Genomic DNA, 17679 nt, shown 5'->3' with positions numbered 1-17679 from the left:
GTGACTCGGCTTCTCTTCTGAACTCGAGTGGAGACTTTGTTCCCAATTGGTTCTAAGTAATTCAGATTAATTAATTAATTAATTAATTGCCCATCAATTGCATACGAAATTAGGTATGCTAAGTTAACAAAATTTAGACATCCTAATGTTATTGTGATTATAAGTGCTATATTATTGTAACCATTGTTAGGTGCCAAATGCCTCAATAATCTTAATGGCAATCTAGCGAATTGTTTCATAGGATTGGTATTGACTATTTTTATCTCTCTCAAAAGTCAAAACCTAATAAAAGTCGTTTCCACCACGTTTCCCGACGTGGATGCACATTTATTAGTACTTGCCTAAGTCATATACCGTACGGAATCGAAGGTTCAGGATAAAGGCGTTTCCCCGATACCTTCTCTGTACTCGTTTCCCGCGCTTAGCAGTACAGCGCTGCAATTAATTTATCGGTCGGATTCATTTCCCGCTCTGTAGTCTGTATAACATGTTCGTTGCGGTCGTCTCCTTGTCTTTTAAGTATTTTTAATTCAATCCCTGCGCCTTAGTAAAGATCTAATAAAAAACAAGGGTTGAATTAGAAAGAGAGAAGATATGGGGCGTAAAATAAAATAAGTACATAATATGGGGTGTAAAATGAAAAGAACTTGAAAAAACAAGGAAACCGACGGGCCCACTTGGCGTACGAGAACCCAATGCGAAAGAAATGAGGGGGTCGCCACTTTCTATAAATACGAAATCCCCCAGGTGCCAAAATGGAAGGCTGCCGCCTGCCTCGTCCCCGTAAAGCCAGTGCTTTTTGACAACCCACCACTCCCTCTGCTGCTAGTGAAAGCCAAGTGCCTCTCTGTTTAGGCTTTAATAACATCTCCGGAGACGAGAAAGGAAGGAGACTTCTCCTCCTCCTTGGGGTTTCGTTTTCGTGCTGGTTAGGTTTCGAGGTATACTCTCAGGTGAGCCCAAGAGACCTTGCTTTAGCTTCTCGATTTGTCGTTCGAGTGCTTTACTTTGTGTCTTATCGACCTTTTGAGTTGTTTTTAGGATTTCTTTGGCGTAATGTGGGTTTTTTTCTCTTCTCTGGGCGAATGAATTGGATGTTTGGTCGATTTCTGCAGAGTAGTGAAAATGGCGTTGGTGTTTAGGCGGTTGGAGTATAGTAAGGGGCAGAATAACGTTATTTAAGGCTTTATGTCGGCTTCTTGAGTGCCTTTAGTATTAGTTTCCTTGTTTTCTGATGGCCGAAGGGAATCCCTACCACTAGGGCTTTGTTAGTGGAAGGCAGGCAAGAAGAGGGTACGGCGTAATGGATAAGGTATACCGTTTACCCTGTTGTCGTGAGACAGACTAAAGAAGTGGGATATTGGAAACAGCTGATTTGGTGAAAGCACCAAAGATAGAAAATTTAGCGGTGGTCTGGTGGAGATCATGTAGCATCTAAAACAGGACTCAGCGACACAATTATCTGGATTGATGTTAGATCTTGCTTTCTAGAAGATCCCGGATTTGGATTTGGATTTTTGATTTCCTCATTATTTCTCGATTTGTTTTTGTGGTAATGCTTTTTCCAAGGTTGTAAAGTGAGAGAAAGCTTTGGAGAAATAAAATTGTGTTGGAAAAATGAAAAGAAGAGTTGCTGTGTAACTTGTAAATGGTTTGAGATGCAGAAAAAAAGAATAAAAAGAAAATCTTGTAGAATTGTCACCTGCTAAACCCAATGCTTCTTAATGATTTTCCCAATAAGCCAACTTAACAATCTTGAAGTACTTAAGCTTACATTATTTTCCATGACACTTCCTGGAGTCCCTGATTATGAGGCATAGTTCTTCATATATGGTCCCCAGTTCGTCTTCTGATCTTGGATGGATTAAGTGAGGAAGTCTTCTCTTGGTAATTTTGAATGTAAAGGATAGTACAAGTAACTCACTCTCAATGTACCACTACATATATTAGGTCCTTCTAAATTGGCAGCATATGAAGCTTCAAATATGGCAGGTTGCTAGCACCATTACATTAGGCCATCAAGGTATCTAAAAAAGAACATTTTGTGGACCTCCTATTGTTTGTCCAATGACTAGCAGCAAACTAGCAATTCAATTGATTATTCTTCTCATGGCTATGAAAGATGGCCCACTTTATTCATCTTTATGCAAAATATAGATCTAAAATGATTATTTGAGCTTTTTAAAATATAACTATCAACTGGGATATTGAGATTATAATACGAGTTCCATATTGATGATTTAACTTTTAAGTGATTACTTCTTTGGGTTGAGGTCATTGCTTGGCATTATTATAACTGCTCTCCAACTTTTATATTTATACTTAATAGACATTCCTTACCTAATTGTGCACGACCCTTCTAAAGTTTTAATGATCTTTATTAATGTCACAATTATCATCTATTCATGATCCTTTATATAAAGAATTTAAAATTTCTTTTCCTAATTTACTTAGCGAGGTTCATTTACAGGATGAAGATTAGTTATTTCAAAAAAATAAAATGGAAGTACAAGGTTGAATGTTGTACAAGCATGTGGTACTTTATTATGTGCCATCTTTCTATATAGATTATTTTGCATGATTCCTTAGATCAGTCAAGTCGTCTACCTATAGGAGATTAGGAGCTCAGAAGAGGTGCTTTGTCTTGTTCTAACTTTTGATCATGTTATTTGTCTTTAAAATTTTTGGCTAGAAGTACCATGAGTAACCAAGGGAAGGAAAAGTGCCCACTTTGCATGGAGGTGATGGATCAGACAGATCAGCAGCTGAAGCCTTGTCAATGTAGATATGAGGTTTAAAGAATCTTTTTAATGTAACTTGAAAGTAGTTTGCACTTCACTGAAATATCAAGTTTTCTGTTAATCAATTACTGAATCATTTGCTTTATTTGGTTAATATTTTTACTTCTGTTTATGAATCTGGTTTCTGTACAAACTTTTTTTTTGTAACTTATCACTTGTAGAATGAACTAGTACTTTCCTAATCTAAAAGTTAGTATTTATCTACAAGAGTATTCACATGTCTTTTTTTGCACATGTACGTACAATGTGTATATAAATTATACATTCATATATCTGTTTGTGTGAAAAACTGAAAATAACTAAATGTACATTTGCACACGCCTGTATCTGTGTATGTGTCTGTGTATTCATCAGTATAGCTACACACACAGAGGGAGAGAGAGAGAGCACCATGTCAGTAGTAAAAGAGTGACAAAGCAGGTCATCATGCCTTTCTGACTAGACATTACAATTATTTCATATGCTAGACTGCATCAGTTTTTACTGGACAGCGTCCTTTGTACCTGTTTCTGTAATTTGATCCTCATTTTTCATGTTCAAAAACCCTCGTAGAACTTTAGTATGAATCGTATTGTTACCTTTTTTTTTGTAGATTTGCTCCCATTTTCAAATTCCAACTGCAAGAGTCAAGGGAAAACACATGACAATTTGTTGTTACTTGTTAGAACATTTAGAAGTGATATGTATGCTGGTCGTTAAGTATACTTGAAGGCTTTGTGTTTTCTGTCATCTTATAGCATTTTGCTTCTAAATTACCTGGTAGATATGCGTTTGGTGTTGGCATAATATAATGACTATGGCTGAGAAGGATGACAAAGACGGGTTGTGTCCTGCATGCCGTGCTCCCTATGACAAGGACAGGATATTGGGGAAAGCAATCAGCATTGAGAGGCATGTGCAGCTTTTATTGAGATCTATTATTTCTTCTTTTAATGTTTGCGGTAGAAGTTCTGTCTCAGCAAATCATTGATAATTTAGCTATTTTAGTCTAGCTTCTTTTTTGCAGAGAAGTCTATGCTTCTAGTTAATTATAAATTCTTTTTGAGCAGGGTGGGACAACTAAATTCAAAGAAGCATAAATTGCAAAAAGAAACATTGAGATTGGTGGATGTACAGAAAGATCTTAGTACTGTTCGTGTTATTCGGCGGGATCTTGTATATATTGTTGGTATACCTGTTAATATAGCTGATGAAGAGGTAAAATCTCACCCTATAATTGTGACTGTTTTATTCTTTATTCACATATTCACCTGCCAGTTATTTCCTTTATTATGAAGTTCACACCTTCACGGTATTTTCTTGAGGAGCTATCAATGTGCCATGCTGCATACAGTAGAAATAATCATTTACAGTTTTCAATTTTCATGATAAAGTAATATTAGATACAGATATTAATAATCTGTTATTCTTTACGCAGATACTTAAGAAGAAAGAATATCTGGGACAGTATGGCAAAATTGTGAAGGTTCTTATCGGCAAAGTTGGAGCCAATCAGCATTTTCCGGACTCATGTTGTGTGTATGTATTTAATTCTTAAATGAGCAGGGGTTTGCATGTCGTTATGTATAGCCTTCTATATTGCTGACCACAAGCATTGAGTCTGAACTTGTATAAATTCGAAAAGGCACCTTTATCCTTTTCTTGTAATCCCTGTTGGAACCATTAAATTTTCTTATAATGGCCATACAAGCTCTTTCTTGATCACTCTTTGGTCACCCTTTTCTAACAACATATATTACAACTTTAGTTGTCCATTATCATAATATAGACGACAACTGCCATTGGACTCAATTGAGGTGGTGGGTTGATGTTAATGTATCTTAGTTCACATTCATGCATATTATGGTTCTTTAATGTTCTCATTTATCTTCTTAAAATACTGTTGCATGGCCATTCCAGATATGTTACGTTTTCTAAGGAGGTGGAAGCTCTTAGGTGCATTCAAGCAATAAATGGTTACATTTTATGTGGTAGACCTTTGAAGTAAGTTATAACCTTATCTTTCTTCCTTTCTCTTTTGGGCATTTCATTTCCTTTACTTCCTTTTATATTTTTCTTGTAGAGCTTCCTTTGGTACTACAAGGTACTGTCGTGCATTGTTAAGCAACAAGGTGAGTGCTACCTTCGTCAGGCCTTGTGTCCGCCCATCCTTTCTATACAGTACTTGACCAAGATTATCTGTTCATTTTTCACCTGCTAATCTTTTGGGTCCAGCCATGTAGAAATGCGAACTGTTTATATGTACATAGTCTAGTCAAACAAGAAGATATATACACAAGGCATGAGGTTGCTGTAGTGTCCGCAAGGTATCGTAACTTTCTTTGTTTTGCACAATCATCCGAAACTGTAGGATATTTGGTCACTGTTTACTGTAAGAGATGCATGGTATGATTAGTGATTTTAGGATATAAATCTGAATGTTTTTTTGAATTTGAAGCTATGACTTAACTTTGCAATATGAGTTTATTTGTTTGTTTCTCCGCACATCTCTAGTCAGGGCAATCTAGGACAACTGTAAATGGGTTAAATTGTCATTGCTCTGATCATTATTTATAATTTCACAAACGAATGTGCTGTTCAGAATATTTGGTTTTTCTTTATTGTGATACTCTTGTTGTGTTTGTGGAGTCACATTAGCATGCTGAATAAACAATATGACCTGAAAGTTACTAACTCTCCAGTCTCCACCTTAAAAACAGTAAGGTTCAGCAATCTTCAGGAACTGCTTCAAATAGTTATCGACAACGCTCAGGAAGTACTTTACCTCCTCCAATTCCAATTAGCGACTGCTGTGGAAGTAGTTCTATTACTAAGGGCACATCTCTCCAATCATTAGATCATGTAAGAAATTCTACTTGTATTGAATGCGATTGAAGTGCATGGTGCCATGATCTTTTCTATATTTCTAGTTGTGTTTGTTTGTGGAAGAGCAATATAGGAATCTTGCAGTACATAGCACTTCTGATACGTTTCTGCAATTTAATTTTCATTTTACCAATAAATGCATGTGATTGTTCTGGTCATAAAGGGTTCTAGATCTAGTGGCAAAGTACTGCAAAATGGTGATGCTAAGAAGTCTGCTCCCCAGTCTGTAGCAGCTTCATGGTAAATATTCTGTTTGCTAATGTCCTTGAAATTGTTGTACATCATATATGTCTTTAATTGTTGCTTTTCTAGGATCAGGGATCCAACCCTTAGCTCTGGCTGGTCATCATTTGATGCTAGTGCAGTTACCACGGGACCAATTTACAATTCTAGCATGCCAAGTAATTATTCATTGTCTTCTACTGTTATTGGAGGTCAAACATCAGTGCAACCAGGGCAGGCAGCTCCCATTATCAAGCAAGCTCTGGTATCAGGAGATACAATGAGGCCTTCAAAAGACCTTCCGGAGGGTATTTTGTTACCAGAATCACGCAGTGAAGATGGCCTTTCAGAAAGAACTGTGCCAGATTTAAATGCATGCTTTGGAGATGACGTGGTGGTAAACAATCCAGCCAGTGAATTATCTTATCTTACGTATATTGATGATTTGGCTGACAGAATGGTAGAATTTCTTTATTCTTCTGGTTCTGATAAGTTCAATCAACAAGTATCTGTTCCGTCACCAACTATTCCAATTCAGTGCTTAACAGTAGAACCAGCTCCATCCTGCATTTCAGATTCTTATGCTGTTAGGTCAGATAGTGAAACCAATTGGTTCTCTGAGTGTCTGGAGAAAACTAAGAAAGAAACAGTGCAAAATAATATGACAAGCAGATCATCTTCTCTTATTCATCAGGGTGCTACAGTATGGGGGACCACACATCCATTGGACTGTTCTAGATCTGATGAATTTATTCAGCAAGTTTCTTCTCTTTATCTTAGTGATTCCATTCATCATACAAGAGTCAAAAGTAGTGTCCCTTCTGCTGTTATTTTGAATTCTATTACTAACAGAACCAATCAGGAGTCTGAGTCTTGGGACAGCATTACTGATACTTACATTTCTGCGGAAGAGTATTGCATGATCTCCACACAGCCCTCATCAAACCTGAAAGCTGCAACAGTGAATCAATTACCCCGTGCTACATCAGCTTCAAATATGCCACTCTCTGATGATTGGTCTGATGACTGTTTAGATTCAAAATTGATCAATTCATCTAAGTTTAATGGCAAAAGAACTCTTTTCTGCTATGACAATTGGAACTCCAAAGTCACATATACTTCTAATGCATGTAGCACTGCCACAGCCCGCAGCATTAGCAAGTTTTCATCATATTCATCTGTTTGTGTTGAACCTTGTAAAGGTGAACAAGGAATATTCCACAATGACCCATTTTGTATGACAGAAGCCTGTCAAGACATGGATCATTTTACTGATGAAAATATTTCACTGGAGAAATATGTTCAAGATGCTGTTATTCTTGATGAAACTAATGTAGATTCAGGAGATATCAACAGTATATCGATCAAACAGCATGCAGATTCAAGAAGAGAAGATAGTGTGTTGTCAGGTATCTCATTTCTGAATATCTCTTGTCTATTGTTTAACTGATCAATCATGGCCTAGGAAAACTGTTCAATGCTAAATAATGAAAATAACTACCTAGAAGTATGTGATCTTTTGATGCTGCAAAATACTAGTGCACCCACATCTTCAAAGTTCAAACTGGAATGCCTGAGTTTCTAATGTTTTAGATCTCATGAAAAATCTTGCAAGCTAGAGAACATTGAATTAAAAATATTATCTACATGACCACACCTCTTAGAGGCTTATCAGCTTATGATTTAAACATTTCTAGATTCTCAACCGCAAATGGTCTTTCTATTGCTGTGTTGCACATGAGTGGAACTTTAATTTACAGTACTGATTTTCCAAATATTCTGGCCCCATCCTTTTCTTCTATTTAACTTGGTTTTCTAATTATTTTATTCACTGAAGGTCAATGGCTGGTTGATTTTTTATTGAGTTTTTCTTTGAGATTCAAGTTCCATCTTTTCTGTTCCCTAATGCTCTTCTGTTGCTTTCTAGATTATTTCAGTCTTCTCTTTATCTGAGTCTATGTTACCCAAGGTAGAGCTATTGATGAGAAGATAGCTGCCAACCTCAAACAATGGGGAGATAATGCTCTGTTGTTTTTCATTCCGAAAATTCCTTCTTTACTCAATTTTAGTACTTCAAGGTGTAACTTGGTGTGATTTTGAATATGTAAAGGCTGCAACGTTGATAATCCAGACTAACATAAGAAGCAGTTACATGATAAAGGGCTTGAATTGAACTTGACTTTGAGAAAATAGGAAAAATTTCCGTACTTGATGATGATAAATGGCTAATTGTTGTAGAATAAGTTTGTAATCAAGGCCAAAAGTGGTTAACACTAAAACATGTAGCCAATTCTTCATTTATTGCTCCATACCCTATGCATAAAAATGACCAACAAAGGTTATCATGATGCTGAAAGCCTAAGTTTCAAGAAATACTGGAATCACTTGTAGAGGTCTTTATACTATATATCAGATTTAAACCTTCTCTGAAGCTTGTGGCCACATATTGCTGTTATATTGTTCAGCTTGCAGTCAACTGAATATATAAACTGCATAAATATTTGAGCACATCACTGTTTTCATTATTCTATGCTTATGTTACATTTTTAGTCCACAAGAAGCAACTTTTGATTTCTTCTGGAAGCAGATGATTGCTTCTCACGTTCCGTGAATAGCCGGGACATTGAGGAAGATCCAAAAAGGCATTTCAGGAATCGATTTGATTCTATCTCTGTTCCTTCCGTTTGAAGAAAGGAAGGATCCCAAAGAATTTTTCAGCTATACTATTATTCACTGGTTGACACTTGGATTAAGTTTGTGGCATAATTTGAATCTGTTTTCTTTGATTCTCTCTCTTTTATTTTAAATTTTTTTTCTTTTTGAGGTTCATTGAATCCTCTGATGTGCTTATTCTTCCAAGATCCTATCAGCAACCTAAGCAAATTCTTTCTTCCCTGTTATTTAGATGACAAAATGATAGCTTTCCTTTTTGAATGTTGCTCTGGCAGCTTCTTTTTCAAGGGTAGTGATGCTTCCACAATCCAGAAATACTCCCCAACTGAGGCCTTCTCCCGGCTTTCCTAAACGTGCAATTGAACAGCAGGGGTCATCTGCAGACTTAACAAATTCTGGTCAGCTGTTTCTGTAGCTGTACATAATAAGCAATGATTTAATAAGTCATGCTTGATGCAGAAAGTAGGCATTGAAATCAAGCATAATGATACCTTTTGTGTTTCCTAGTTGCAGGGTCTATTGCTCCATATGAGTTTTTGGGAAGCTCCCTTCCTGTAATTTCGGGTGGAGGGATTTCCAGAAGCAATAACTTTAATGACAGAACATTAACTTTTTCTAGAGGAAAGCCACCACAGTCAACAAAAGTGTTTCACGGAAAGTTTAACATCCCTTCAGACAGTTGTTCTGAGAATGATAAACCATTTCAGTTTGGATCAGAAGAGGGATATCCCTCTGCACCTTCAGTAATATAGATAATTCAAAATAGGTAAATTATTTTGCAGAAAAAATGTTGTTTTTTCAGGAAGTTCTGAATAACAGTAGACATCTGGAATCTCACTTGCATCTGTAATGGACTGATGGAGTCTTACAAGCAGTATACATCATTTCTCTAGCGGCTTATTTCACGCATCATCTGGCCTAAACCTATTTTGCAGAGGATCACATCTTTCGTTCATGCACTATCTGCAATGTGGCGTTCAGGGAACTTCTGTCAGTTGATTCTGTTATTCGTTAGCCTGTTACACTTGATCATGTAAGTGATGATCCTCCTATTGTTTATTTCTTGCATACTCACTGAATCAACAGCTTCATTGAGTTCATGCAGACTATATGGCACTCATCTACTTATTCAATACCTAGTACCCTCATTTGTGAAATTCATGATTTAAGTGCATATTTGTTTCCCGGTTTATCACTCTGAATTTTCATTTGAACTGTCAGCTGATTCTGTTATTCATTAGCCTGTTAATTTAATAAGGTAAATGATGATCCTCACAATGTTGTTTTATTTCTTGCTTCCTCAGTGAATCAACAGCTTCATTGAGTTCATGCAGACCACATTCCACTCATCTAGTTTTTCAACACCACAGTCCCCCCTCATTTTTGAACATTTCATGCTTTAGGTGCATATTTGTTTTAATTGTTTCTATTATTCTTCATGGTTCATTAATCTTTGAATTTTCATTTTGAATTATATTTCATCCTAATCCATGACTGAAGATTGGCAACAGAAATATTGAATTAGCATCCCATTTGGCAGCTAATGCGCTATGCCACAGTGGTATAGTATCAAAAAAAGTTGGAATTGCCCATGCCGTTAAAGGGTCTCTCATATGTTGTTTTGCATGCAGGAAAAGTTTATTATAATACTTGAGACAATTTTTCCTGCTATCGTTTGCATGTTTAAATTTTAATTTAGTATGCTGGCAGGAACATATAACCATTTAATTGCCCGTGTATTATGTCGATCTCACTCTAAATTTGGGTCACGTTGACAACTGACTTACTCTTTGGTGCCTTACCTCCTGTCTCACTTTTGTGACTTAATATATGAAACGTGCCTTTCTCCATGCAGGTAGGTGGAACATATTCATCCAGTGAAAAATGGGGTAGTTTTTTGCTCTTCCAACTGAAGAGGCTCGTGTTGGGTTAACCAATTTCTCAACGAAACTCATATGCTATGGAATGCCTACTAGTTAGCCAGGCAAAAGCATGATTAATTTTACAAGTAGCATGATTGTACTTTTCAAACTTTTTTAGTTTCCACTCCAAAGAGTCTAAAGACGTATATAACTCTTTGTCTGTCCTTTTGTATCTTTACTTCATCATACTCTGACAAAATTGAGTGCTTCTATGGCGATCCTATTACTGTTGCAAATCTCGATCCTTGGTGAACACAATTTGTAAATCTTTTGCAGATATTTTGCTAGTTTGCCAGCTTTTCCTTGTCTGCGTCTGGTTCACTTATTTCCACAGTCTCCTAGACTTTGGAAGCTCACTCTTAGGAGGGTTGGCATCCAGTGGTGTCTTCCCGTGGATTTTTTTCGCTCTTTTGTATTTGTTGTGAAAAGTAGGCGGTTCATTGTAGCAGAATAAATACCAAGAAAAACGTGCTCTTTTAGCAAATGCCTAACTTTTACTTGGATTGTATTTCTAATTTCTATACCATACAACAGATCGCATTAATCCGTGGGGTTATGTGATAGTAGTAATGAAAAAGTTTTACTCCTTTTGTGAGAGAAAAATAGTGAAAAGACATGGAACAAGATGTTCAATAAAACAATGGTTGTCCCCACAATTATCTGCCTATTTATTTTAAGAAAAAATAAATAGGCAGATACATCTTGTAGACTATTTATATGTATCATTAAACCTCATCAATATTCTACCGTTTTTTTTTTCTTTAGGGAGTGAAAATAATACAAAGAGTGATACTTAAATGATTAAAATGTAATTAACCACTTCAAGAGTTAGGCAGTATTTTCTTTTGTTGCTACCCATATAGAGATGCTAACGGGCATTCTATAGTTGGCTCCAACCATTCAGCTTAAAACTCGCTGCACATCATGTGTAGCAGTTGAAGTAAACATTATAAAAAGTCTTCAACTGCCCATGTAGGGCCAATATGTTTGGGATTTTTCATATTTGAGACCTGCTATCCTAAATTAATATTATATATCTCATTTTGTTTCTATCGCTATTATTTTTATTAATGAAACCTTGGGATAATAGATGTAATTTATTTGCACAGAAGAACAGAGCAGGACGCTCTCACCATCAGAGAATCCTGATGTACATCAAATTACTCTAACAAAAAACGAACCCATCTATTGACTCGATTAAGTGGACAAAAGGACTTGCTTTATTAGCTGTCACCCTGTCAGCTTTTCTTTTCCCCAAACCTCTTCATCTCTCTTTCCCTCCTCCTCTTCACCAACCTCCATCTCATCCCAGTCTACAGCCTTCGTAATTATACACGTGAAAAAAACGTATGTATATATATATATATATATATATCCCAGTCTACATACCTACTGTACGATGCGTCAGTATCATCCATGCGTGCAAATTTTATTTTCTTTGTTAATAAGTTAAATTGTAGGTGGTGAAATGCAAAAGAAGAAGAAGAAGAATAACTAATAAGTGAACGGTGACAAAAGAAAATGAGTGGGAGAGCAGAAAGAAAAGAAAAATTATTCACTTTTAGAACCTCATCATTGTGTATGTATATTTTTTTGGTCCATTATTGTTGGAGAAAGGGGGCGTCTCATAATATACGAGGAGCAAATAGATATGGTTCCAATAATTATAACGTCACATCTCTAATATTAGTTTCTACAGGATTGGTGAGCAAAGAAGAGCAAACCATCGAATCCTCGATTCCTCGCGCTGCCGGCCTTCCGCTCTTTCCATCTCCTAGGGTTTTCGCTTTCTTCCCCAATCCTTTCAAAGATCCGAAAGGGATATGGACGCCGGAGCGCAGCCGTCCGACACCGACATGGCGGAGGCGGCGGCGCATCCGCCCCAGCAGCAGGCCGCGCCGTTGCCGGGGATGGAGAACATACAAGCGACGCTTAGCCACGGGGGGCGATTCATACAGTATAATATATTTGGTAACATATTTGAGATCACCTGCAAGTATAACCCCCCTGTTATGCCCATCGGAAAGGGCGCATATGGCATCGTCTGGTATACTCTCTCTCTCTCTCTCTCTGATCTATTTCTTTCTGTCTCGGATACGTCTCTCTAAGCTCTCTTTGGATGTGGATTTAGCTCGGCGTCGAATTCGGAGACGGGGGAGCAGGTGGCGATCAAGAAGATTGCGAATGCTTTCGATAACAAGATTGACGCGAAGAGGACGCTGCGCGAGATAAAGATTCTTCGCCACATGGATCACGAAAATGTTAGTGAGTTTGTTCTCTCTCACGTTTAAATGAGTGTTCGGTGTTAGAGGTCTTAATCGTGGAAGGAAGAGCCTTGTAGAATCCTGAGCGTTTCTTACGGCAATTGTAACTCGTGGTGATCTAATAATAGTCCGTTAGTTATGATTGAGAAGATTTGCGGGAGTCACTTAAGATACAGTGTTTCAATTGGGGAAAGATTGCATATTTGGATTACCTTTGTACTTTTTTTTAATGAAAAACCCGTACATAGACATCCATTAATTCCAATCAGATCTTATGAGCTTGCTACACTGATGAAAGGGAGATATATTGAAACAACCCTACTATTGGCACAACAAGAAAGAAGTCAAGAACTACGCATCAAGCACAAAGGTCATACAAGATTTAAATGAAATAACACCACAATGGCCAACTAACTGTAGCTTCATCACGATCGTCATGAAACTTTGGCCCCTGCAGAAAACTAAAGAGAAGACAAGCAAAAGAAAATAGTGCCCTGACGGCGACTAAAACCACCTCCAACATCTTATCACCAGAGGGAGGGAGGTTGATGCAGTTGATGCGGTGAGGGTGGTGAGGAAGGAGCAGTGAGGGTGGCTTGGTATGCGCGATGAGGGCGGGGAGCACGGTGGAGTGAGCGAAGTTGGGTGAGGAGGAGGAGAGAACGGAACATATGATGGAAGTGAAGTCGAGATAGATAAAGAAGGTGGAGATGGAGAAAAGATAGTAGTAAGTTGAAAGAAGAAGATAAAAGGGAAAGGAAACGAAGGGGAAGAGAGAAGCCACTCCCCTCCCCTAGCCACTTGGGCTAGGAGAGGGGAGGAAATATGTTGGCGGCAAGGAAAAAACTCTCGACATGAGAAAGGGTGAGATAGAGATAGATGGGTAACAGGAAATTAGTACAATTCTTACACAAGATAGAAGCTTTTCAAGGCGTTAAAACTAGAATTCCAACTCATTTCAGTTTTGTGACATAAGACATTTCAAACAAGAGATTTGCTAATACTAGAATTTCAGTTTCAATCAACTCTAGGACATGAGGTTTCCAAACAGGGTGTAATTCTAGAGGAAATGTATTGCTCACAGAAGAAATTATCCACACTCATTTATAATTTCATCCTGGAATACTTTGAAAGGCACTGCCAACCAAGAGGTGTAAAAGCTGTACTTCCCTAATAGTTCTGATGTACATTCCAAGAATCTGAGAGGTAATGGAGACTCTTTCTTTTTGTGTTATAAACAGTGGTAATGACATTTGTTAACATGTTTGCTGGGTTTTATTTTTCTTCTCCCTTTATGTGAAATAAACAACCTTTGTGCATACGTCTCATGCAAGACGATGATATTCTAAATCTAGGTTTCTGATCTGTCTGTACGTGTCTGCATTGCAGGTTGTTGCAATTAGAGACATAATACCACCTCCAATACGGGAAGCATTTAATGATGTCTATATTGCATATGAATTATTGGACACCGATCTCCATCAGATTATTCGTTCAAACCAAGCTTTATCTGAGGAACACTGTCAGGTCATTATGTTCAAACATTGTCTACATTAAGAGTATTCTTTATTAATTAGTTTATGCACTCTTGGAGATTTATGCAACTCTTCAGTCTTCACTGTATGTACATAACTACATATATTAAAATATGGTACTTGAGCACTATTCCTTCATATATATATAGACCACAACCTCGTTTCTTTCCATTTATGGTCTTCAGTTGTATTCTATTGCAATGAAGAGTGATCTCCATGAGATTATTTTCTTATATTGATAATTATATTTATAATAGTACTAACAGTGCTTTAGTGGATGCTTTGATCAAGGCTTGAATCAGTATCCAATGCATATTAATTATCAACTAGTTATGGTGCTTCATGTGAGGCAGGTCAATGGCCAGCTTGATTTAGAACAGAACTTCAGAAGATCATATAGTAGGAAATTTGGAATTGGGAACCATGTGAAAGTTAAACTAGCAAAGTCAGCTAATCTATTTTTTGCAATATACTGCTTGCTCCTTTTGTGTCCCTATGGACACCTTTACATTGAGATGACAGTGAACTCATCAGTTCTTGTCCAGGTTGCTTTATGTTGAACTTGTTAAGTTGCATACTACTGGAACAAACCACAGGGTCCTTGGTCCTCTGAAGAGGTAGAATCAGCATTTGTCCTGATCAGCTGTGATTTTTAAGAATCATCCATAGCTGTATTTGTTTTTCTTGGCACATGAAAGAGTTTGTAGTAAATGTTATGCCTCATCAGGTTCCATTAATATGAGTAAACTGCAACTTTATTGTATCCAATTTACTTGAAGATGTTTATATTGGAAAGTTAATTTCTGATTCTGAACGAGGATAATGACTGGTGTATCTTTCAAGTTGTTTTATTGTGTATATAGTCAGCATGACCAGCATTCTCATGGCCAAAACTTTTGATCAGTAAAATTTTGAGTATGAAAGTTTGTTATTGCATTATGTAAATGCCTTGTCCTCTAGTACATATACATGTATCCAATTCTTTTGTTATAAATTTGAAGGTACTTATTCATTCACTTTTAATATTTTCTTTTTGCAGTATTTCCTTTATCAGATCCTTCGTGGATTAAAATATATACATTCAGCAAATGTCCTTCACAGAGATTTGAAACCAAGCAATCTTCTATTAAATGCTAACTGTGATTTAAAAATCTGTGACTTTGGGCTTGCTCGTACGACCTCAGAAACTGATTTCATGACAGAATATGTCGTAACAAGATGGTATCGAGCGCCAGAACTATTGTTGAATTCTTCAGAATATAATGCGGCAATTGATGTGTGGTCTGTTGGCTGCATTTTTATGGAACTGATGGATCGAAAGCCTTTATTTCCAGGAAAAGACCATGTGCATCAGCTACGTCTATTAATGGAGGTGATAGCCCCTTTTTTCTACAATTTTCTCTGTTTTCTGATATCTAGTTTCAGATTTCAAATGAGAATCAAGCCATCAACAATTTTGGATTCTTGAAAGGCCTCTTGATGATACTCAAATAGAACAAAGCTTTGAGGTTTCAAGTTTTTAGGACCTGGAATCATAATAATTCTATATTACATGCCTCCTAATACAATTATTTGCAAGCATCAAATGCAAGCACTGTATCATGAATTGATGTCCATGGCACATTTAATGCAATTATTCTATCATGAGTTGATATCAATCGCACATTAATTAATTTGGTTGCAGAATACAATCCACTGCAACTATTGGTCATGCAATAATATGTTATAATTATGTGACTGCTAATTCAGTCTTAGCCTTGATATTTATGCTTTACCATACAGCTTGTTGGCACTCCAAATGAGGCTGATCTGGATTTTGTAAATGAAAATGCAAGAAGATATATTCGCCAGCTTCCTCGTCATGCACGACAGTCCTTCCCTGAGAAGTTTCCTCATGTTCACCCTGTGGCTATTGATCTTGTAGAGAAGATGTTAACATTTGATCCCAGACTGAGAATAACTGGTGCGTTTATTCTGATATCATATGCCTGTTATTGTACTGATGTGATTAGCTGAGATCCCAGTCTAGGGTATAACTTTGAGCCAAGACCACATAGGTTGGAGAGGCTCTCTCTCTCTCTCTCTCTCTCTCTCTCTCTCTCTCTCTCTCTCTCTCTCTCTCTCTCTCACCCTTAATTTACATATTGTAAGACTTGAATGCTGTTCATGACAGTGTATTATAGATCTATTGTCTTCTCGGCATCTTGCATGCAGTCTTCCTGCTTACGACTCTCCTGTTATAGCTTTCACGTTCTCTAAATTCCCTCATCATTTTCTTGCAGTTGAAGATGCCCTGGCACACCCATACCTGGCATCACTGCATGACATGGATGACGAACCAGTCTGCATGATGCCTTTCAGCTTTGACTTTGAGCAGCACGCTCTCTCAGAAGAGCAGATGAAAGAGTTAATCTACCAGGAGGCCCTTGCGTTCAACCCTGAGTACCAGTGATAAGAGTAACACGGTATTGTTGTTAAAGCATTTCACCTTCAATCAGCATAATTCATGTGATTCATGTTTGCGGCTACTACTGATTACTCACTGTAAATATTTGCTTCTTTAAAACCCTTTGGTCTATTTGGCCAATTGTATCATCCAATTAGGCAAAGGGCTAGGGGCTGGATTAATTATCAGGTGATTATTGTATGAGTGCATCTGCTTTTGTGTCATACTATCTATGACTCGTCAAAAATTTCTCAACTTTCGTAAGGAGATCAACTGGCAACAGTTTCAGCAAATTTTCTCAACCTTTAACTCTATCACAGTAACTACCTTAGCCAAGTAGTCATAATGAGTCGTGAAGGTAAAGTCTTGGACCATGATAACAATCCTACTTTTGCTTGTCATTCTATAATGGGTTGTTGGCTTCCACAGGGAATTGATACTCGTTATCATGCTTCCTCTTAGAGTAAATAGAACACCTGAAAAGAGCATTTGGTAACAAATGCATATAGATTGACATTCGCATTTTCTGAAGCAGGTTTTATGGAATCCACCCAAGACCATTTTGGTGAACTCATGATTTGTTCTTGTCCTGCCTTCAGTTCTTGGAAAATAGAGTAGAATTTTTATGGTACTCAAGATATAGGTTTCGTTTCTTGGACTGTATGAAGTGCTTACGCTGTATCCATGATGTCAACTTTTGATTACTTCATTGTCCTGTCAAGGTGTGGTAAACTGGTATGCAGTGCTTACCTCTGTACCACACTAGCAACTTTCTGATAGGCTCTCCTATTTCAGCAAGATAGTGAATTGGGCCCTCCTATTTTAGTTTGTCAGAGTAAAGACTTCACAAACCTATTCAGCACCATCCTCTCAAATCTAAGGTCAAATCATGTCTTACTTGTCTTTATCCATTTGTCATGGTGCCACTCTCACAAATACAAAGAAATTCCT

At 37.3% G+C, this 17679-nt stretch overlaps 2 protein-coding genes across 9 annotated transcripts; both read left to right on the top strand.

The window, feature by feature from the left end:
• Window positions 1–755: 755 nt before the first annotated feature.
• On the top strand, window positions 756–10789 carry LOC140793001 (uncharacterized). 8 transcript variants are annotated; one of them, XM_073144302.1, is made up of 15 exons: window positions 757–953; window positions 2696–2792; window positions 3565–3692; window positions 3851–3998; window positions 4219–4319; window positions 4701–4784; window positions 4864–4912; window positions 5016–5107; window positions 5501–5642; window positions 5830–5906; window positions 5979–7297; window positions 8837–8959; window positions 9069–9327; window positions 9497–9594; window positions 10417–10789. In XM_073144302.1, the coding sequence occupies exons 2-13, from the start codon at window positions 2700–2702 to the stop codon at window positions 9311–9313; spliced, it is 2601 nt and encodes an 866-aa protein (XP_073000403.1). In that variant the 5' UTR covers window positions 757–953; window positions 2696–2699; the 3' UTR covers window positions 9314–9327; window positions 9497–9594; window positions 10417–10789. The 8 variants fall into 8 exon arrangements, with proteins under 8 accessions (XP_073000407.1, XP_073000403.1, XP_073000405.1 ...); XM_073144305.1 differs by having other exon boundaries at window positions 758–953; window positions 9075–9327; XM_073144306.1 differs by having other exon boundaries at window positions 756–953; window positions 5985–7297; window positions 9069–9594.
• Window positions 10790–12115: 1326 nt separating this feature from the next.
• LOC140792316 (mitogen-activated protein kinase 1) lies at window positions 12116–17021 on the top strand. The gene is made up of 6 exons (XM_073143236.1): window positions 12116–12530; window positions 12615–12744; window positions 14137–14274; window positions 15322–15654; window positions 16065–16245; window positions 16565–17021. The coding sequence occupies exons 1-6, from the start codon at window positions 12307–12309 to the stop codon at window positions 16732–16734; spliced, it is 1176 nt and encodes a 391-aa protein (XP_072999337.1). The 5' UTR covers window positions 12116–12306; the 3' UTR covers window positions 16735–17021.
• The last annotated feature ends 658 nt before the right edge of the window (window positions 17022–17679 follow it).

This window comes from Typha latifolia, chromosome 7 (genome assembly GCF_019914945.1).
Source record: "Typha latifolia isolate L0001 chromosome 7, TyphaL0001v2, whole genome shotgun sequence".
Lineage (NCBI taxonomy): Eukaryota > Viridiplantae > Streptophyta > Magnoliopsida > Poales > Typhaceae > Typha > Typha latifolia.
The sequence above is the reverse complement of the archived record's forward strand: the minus strand, read 5'-3'. Positions and strand labels throughout refer to the sequence as shown.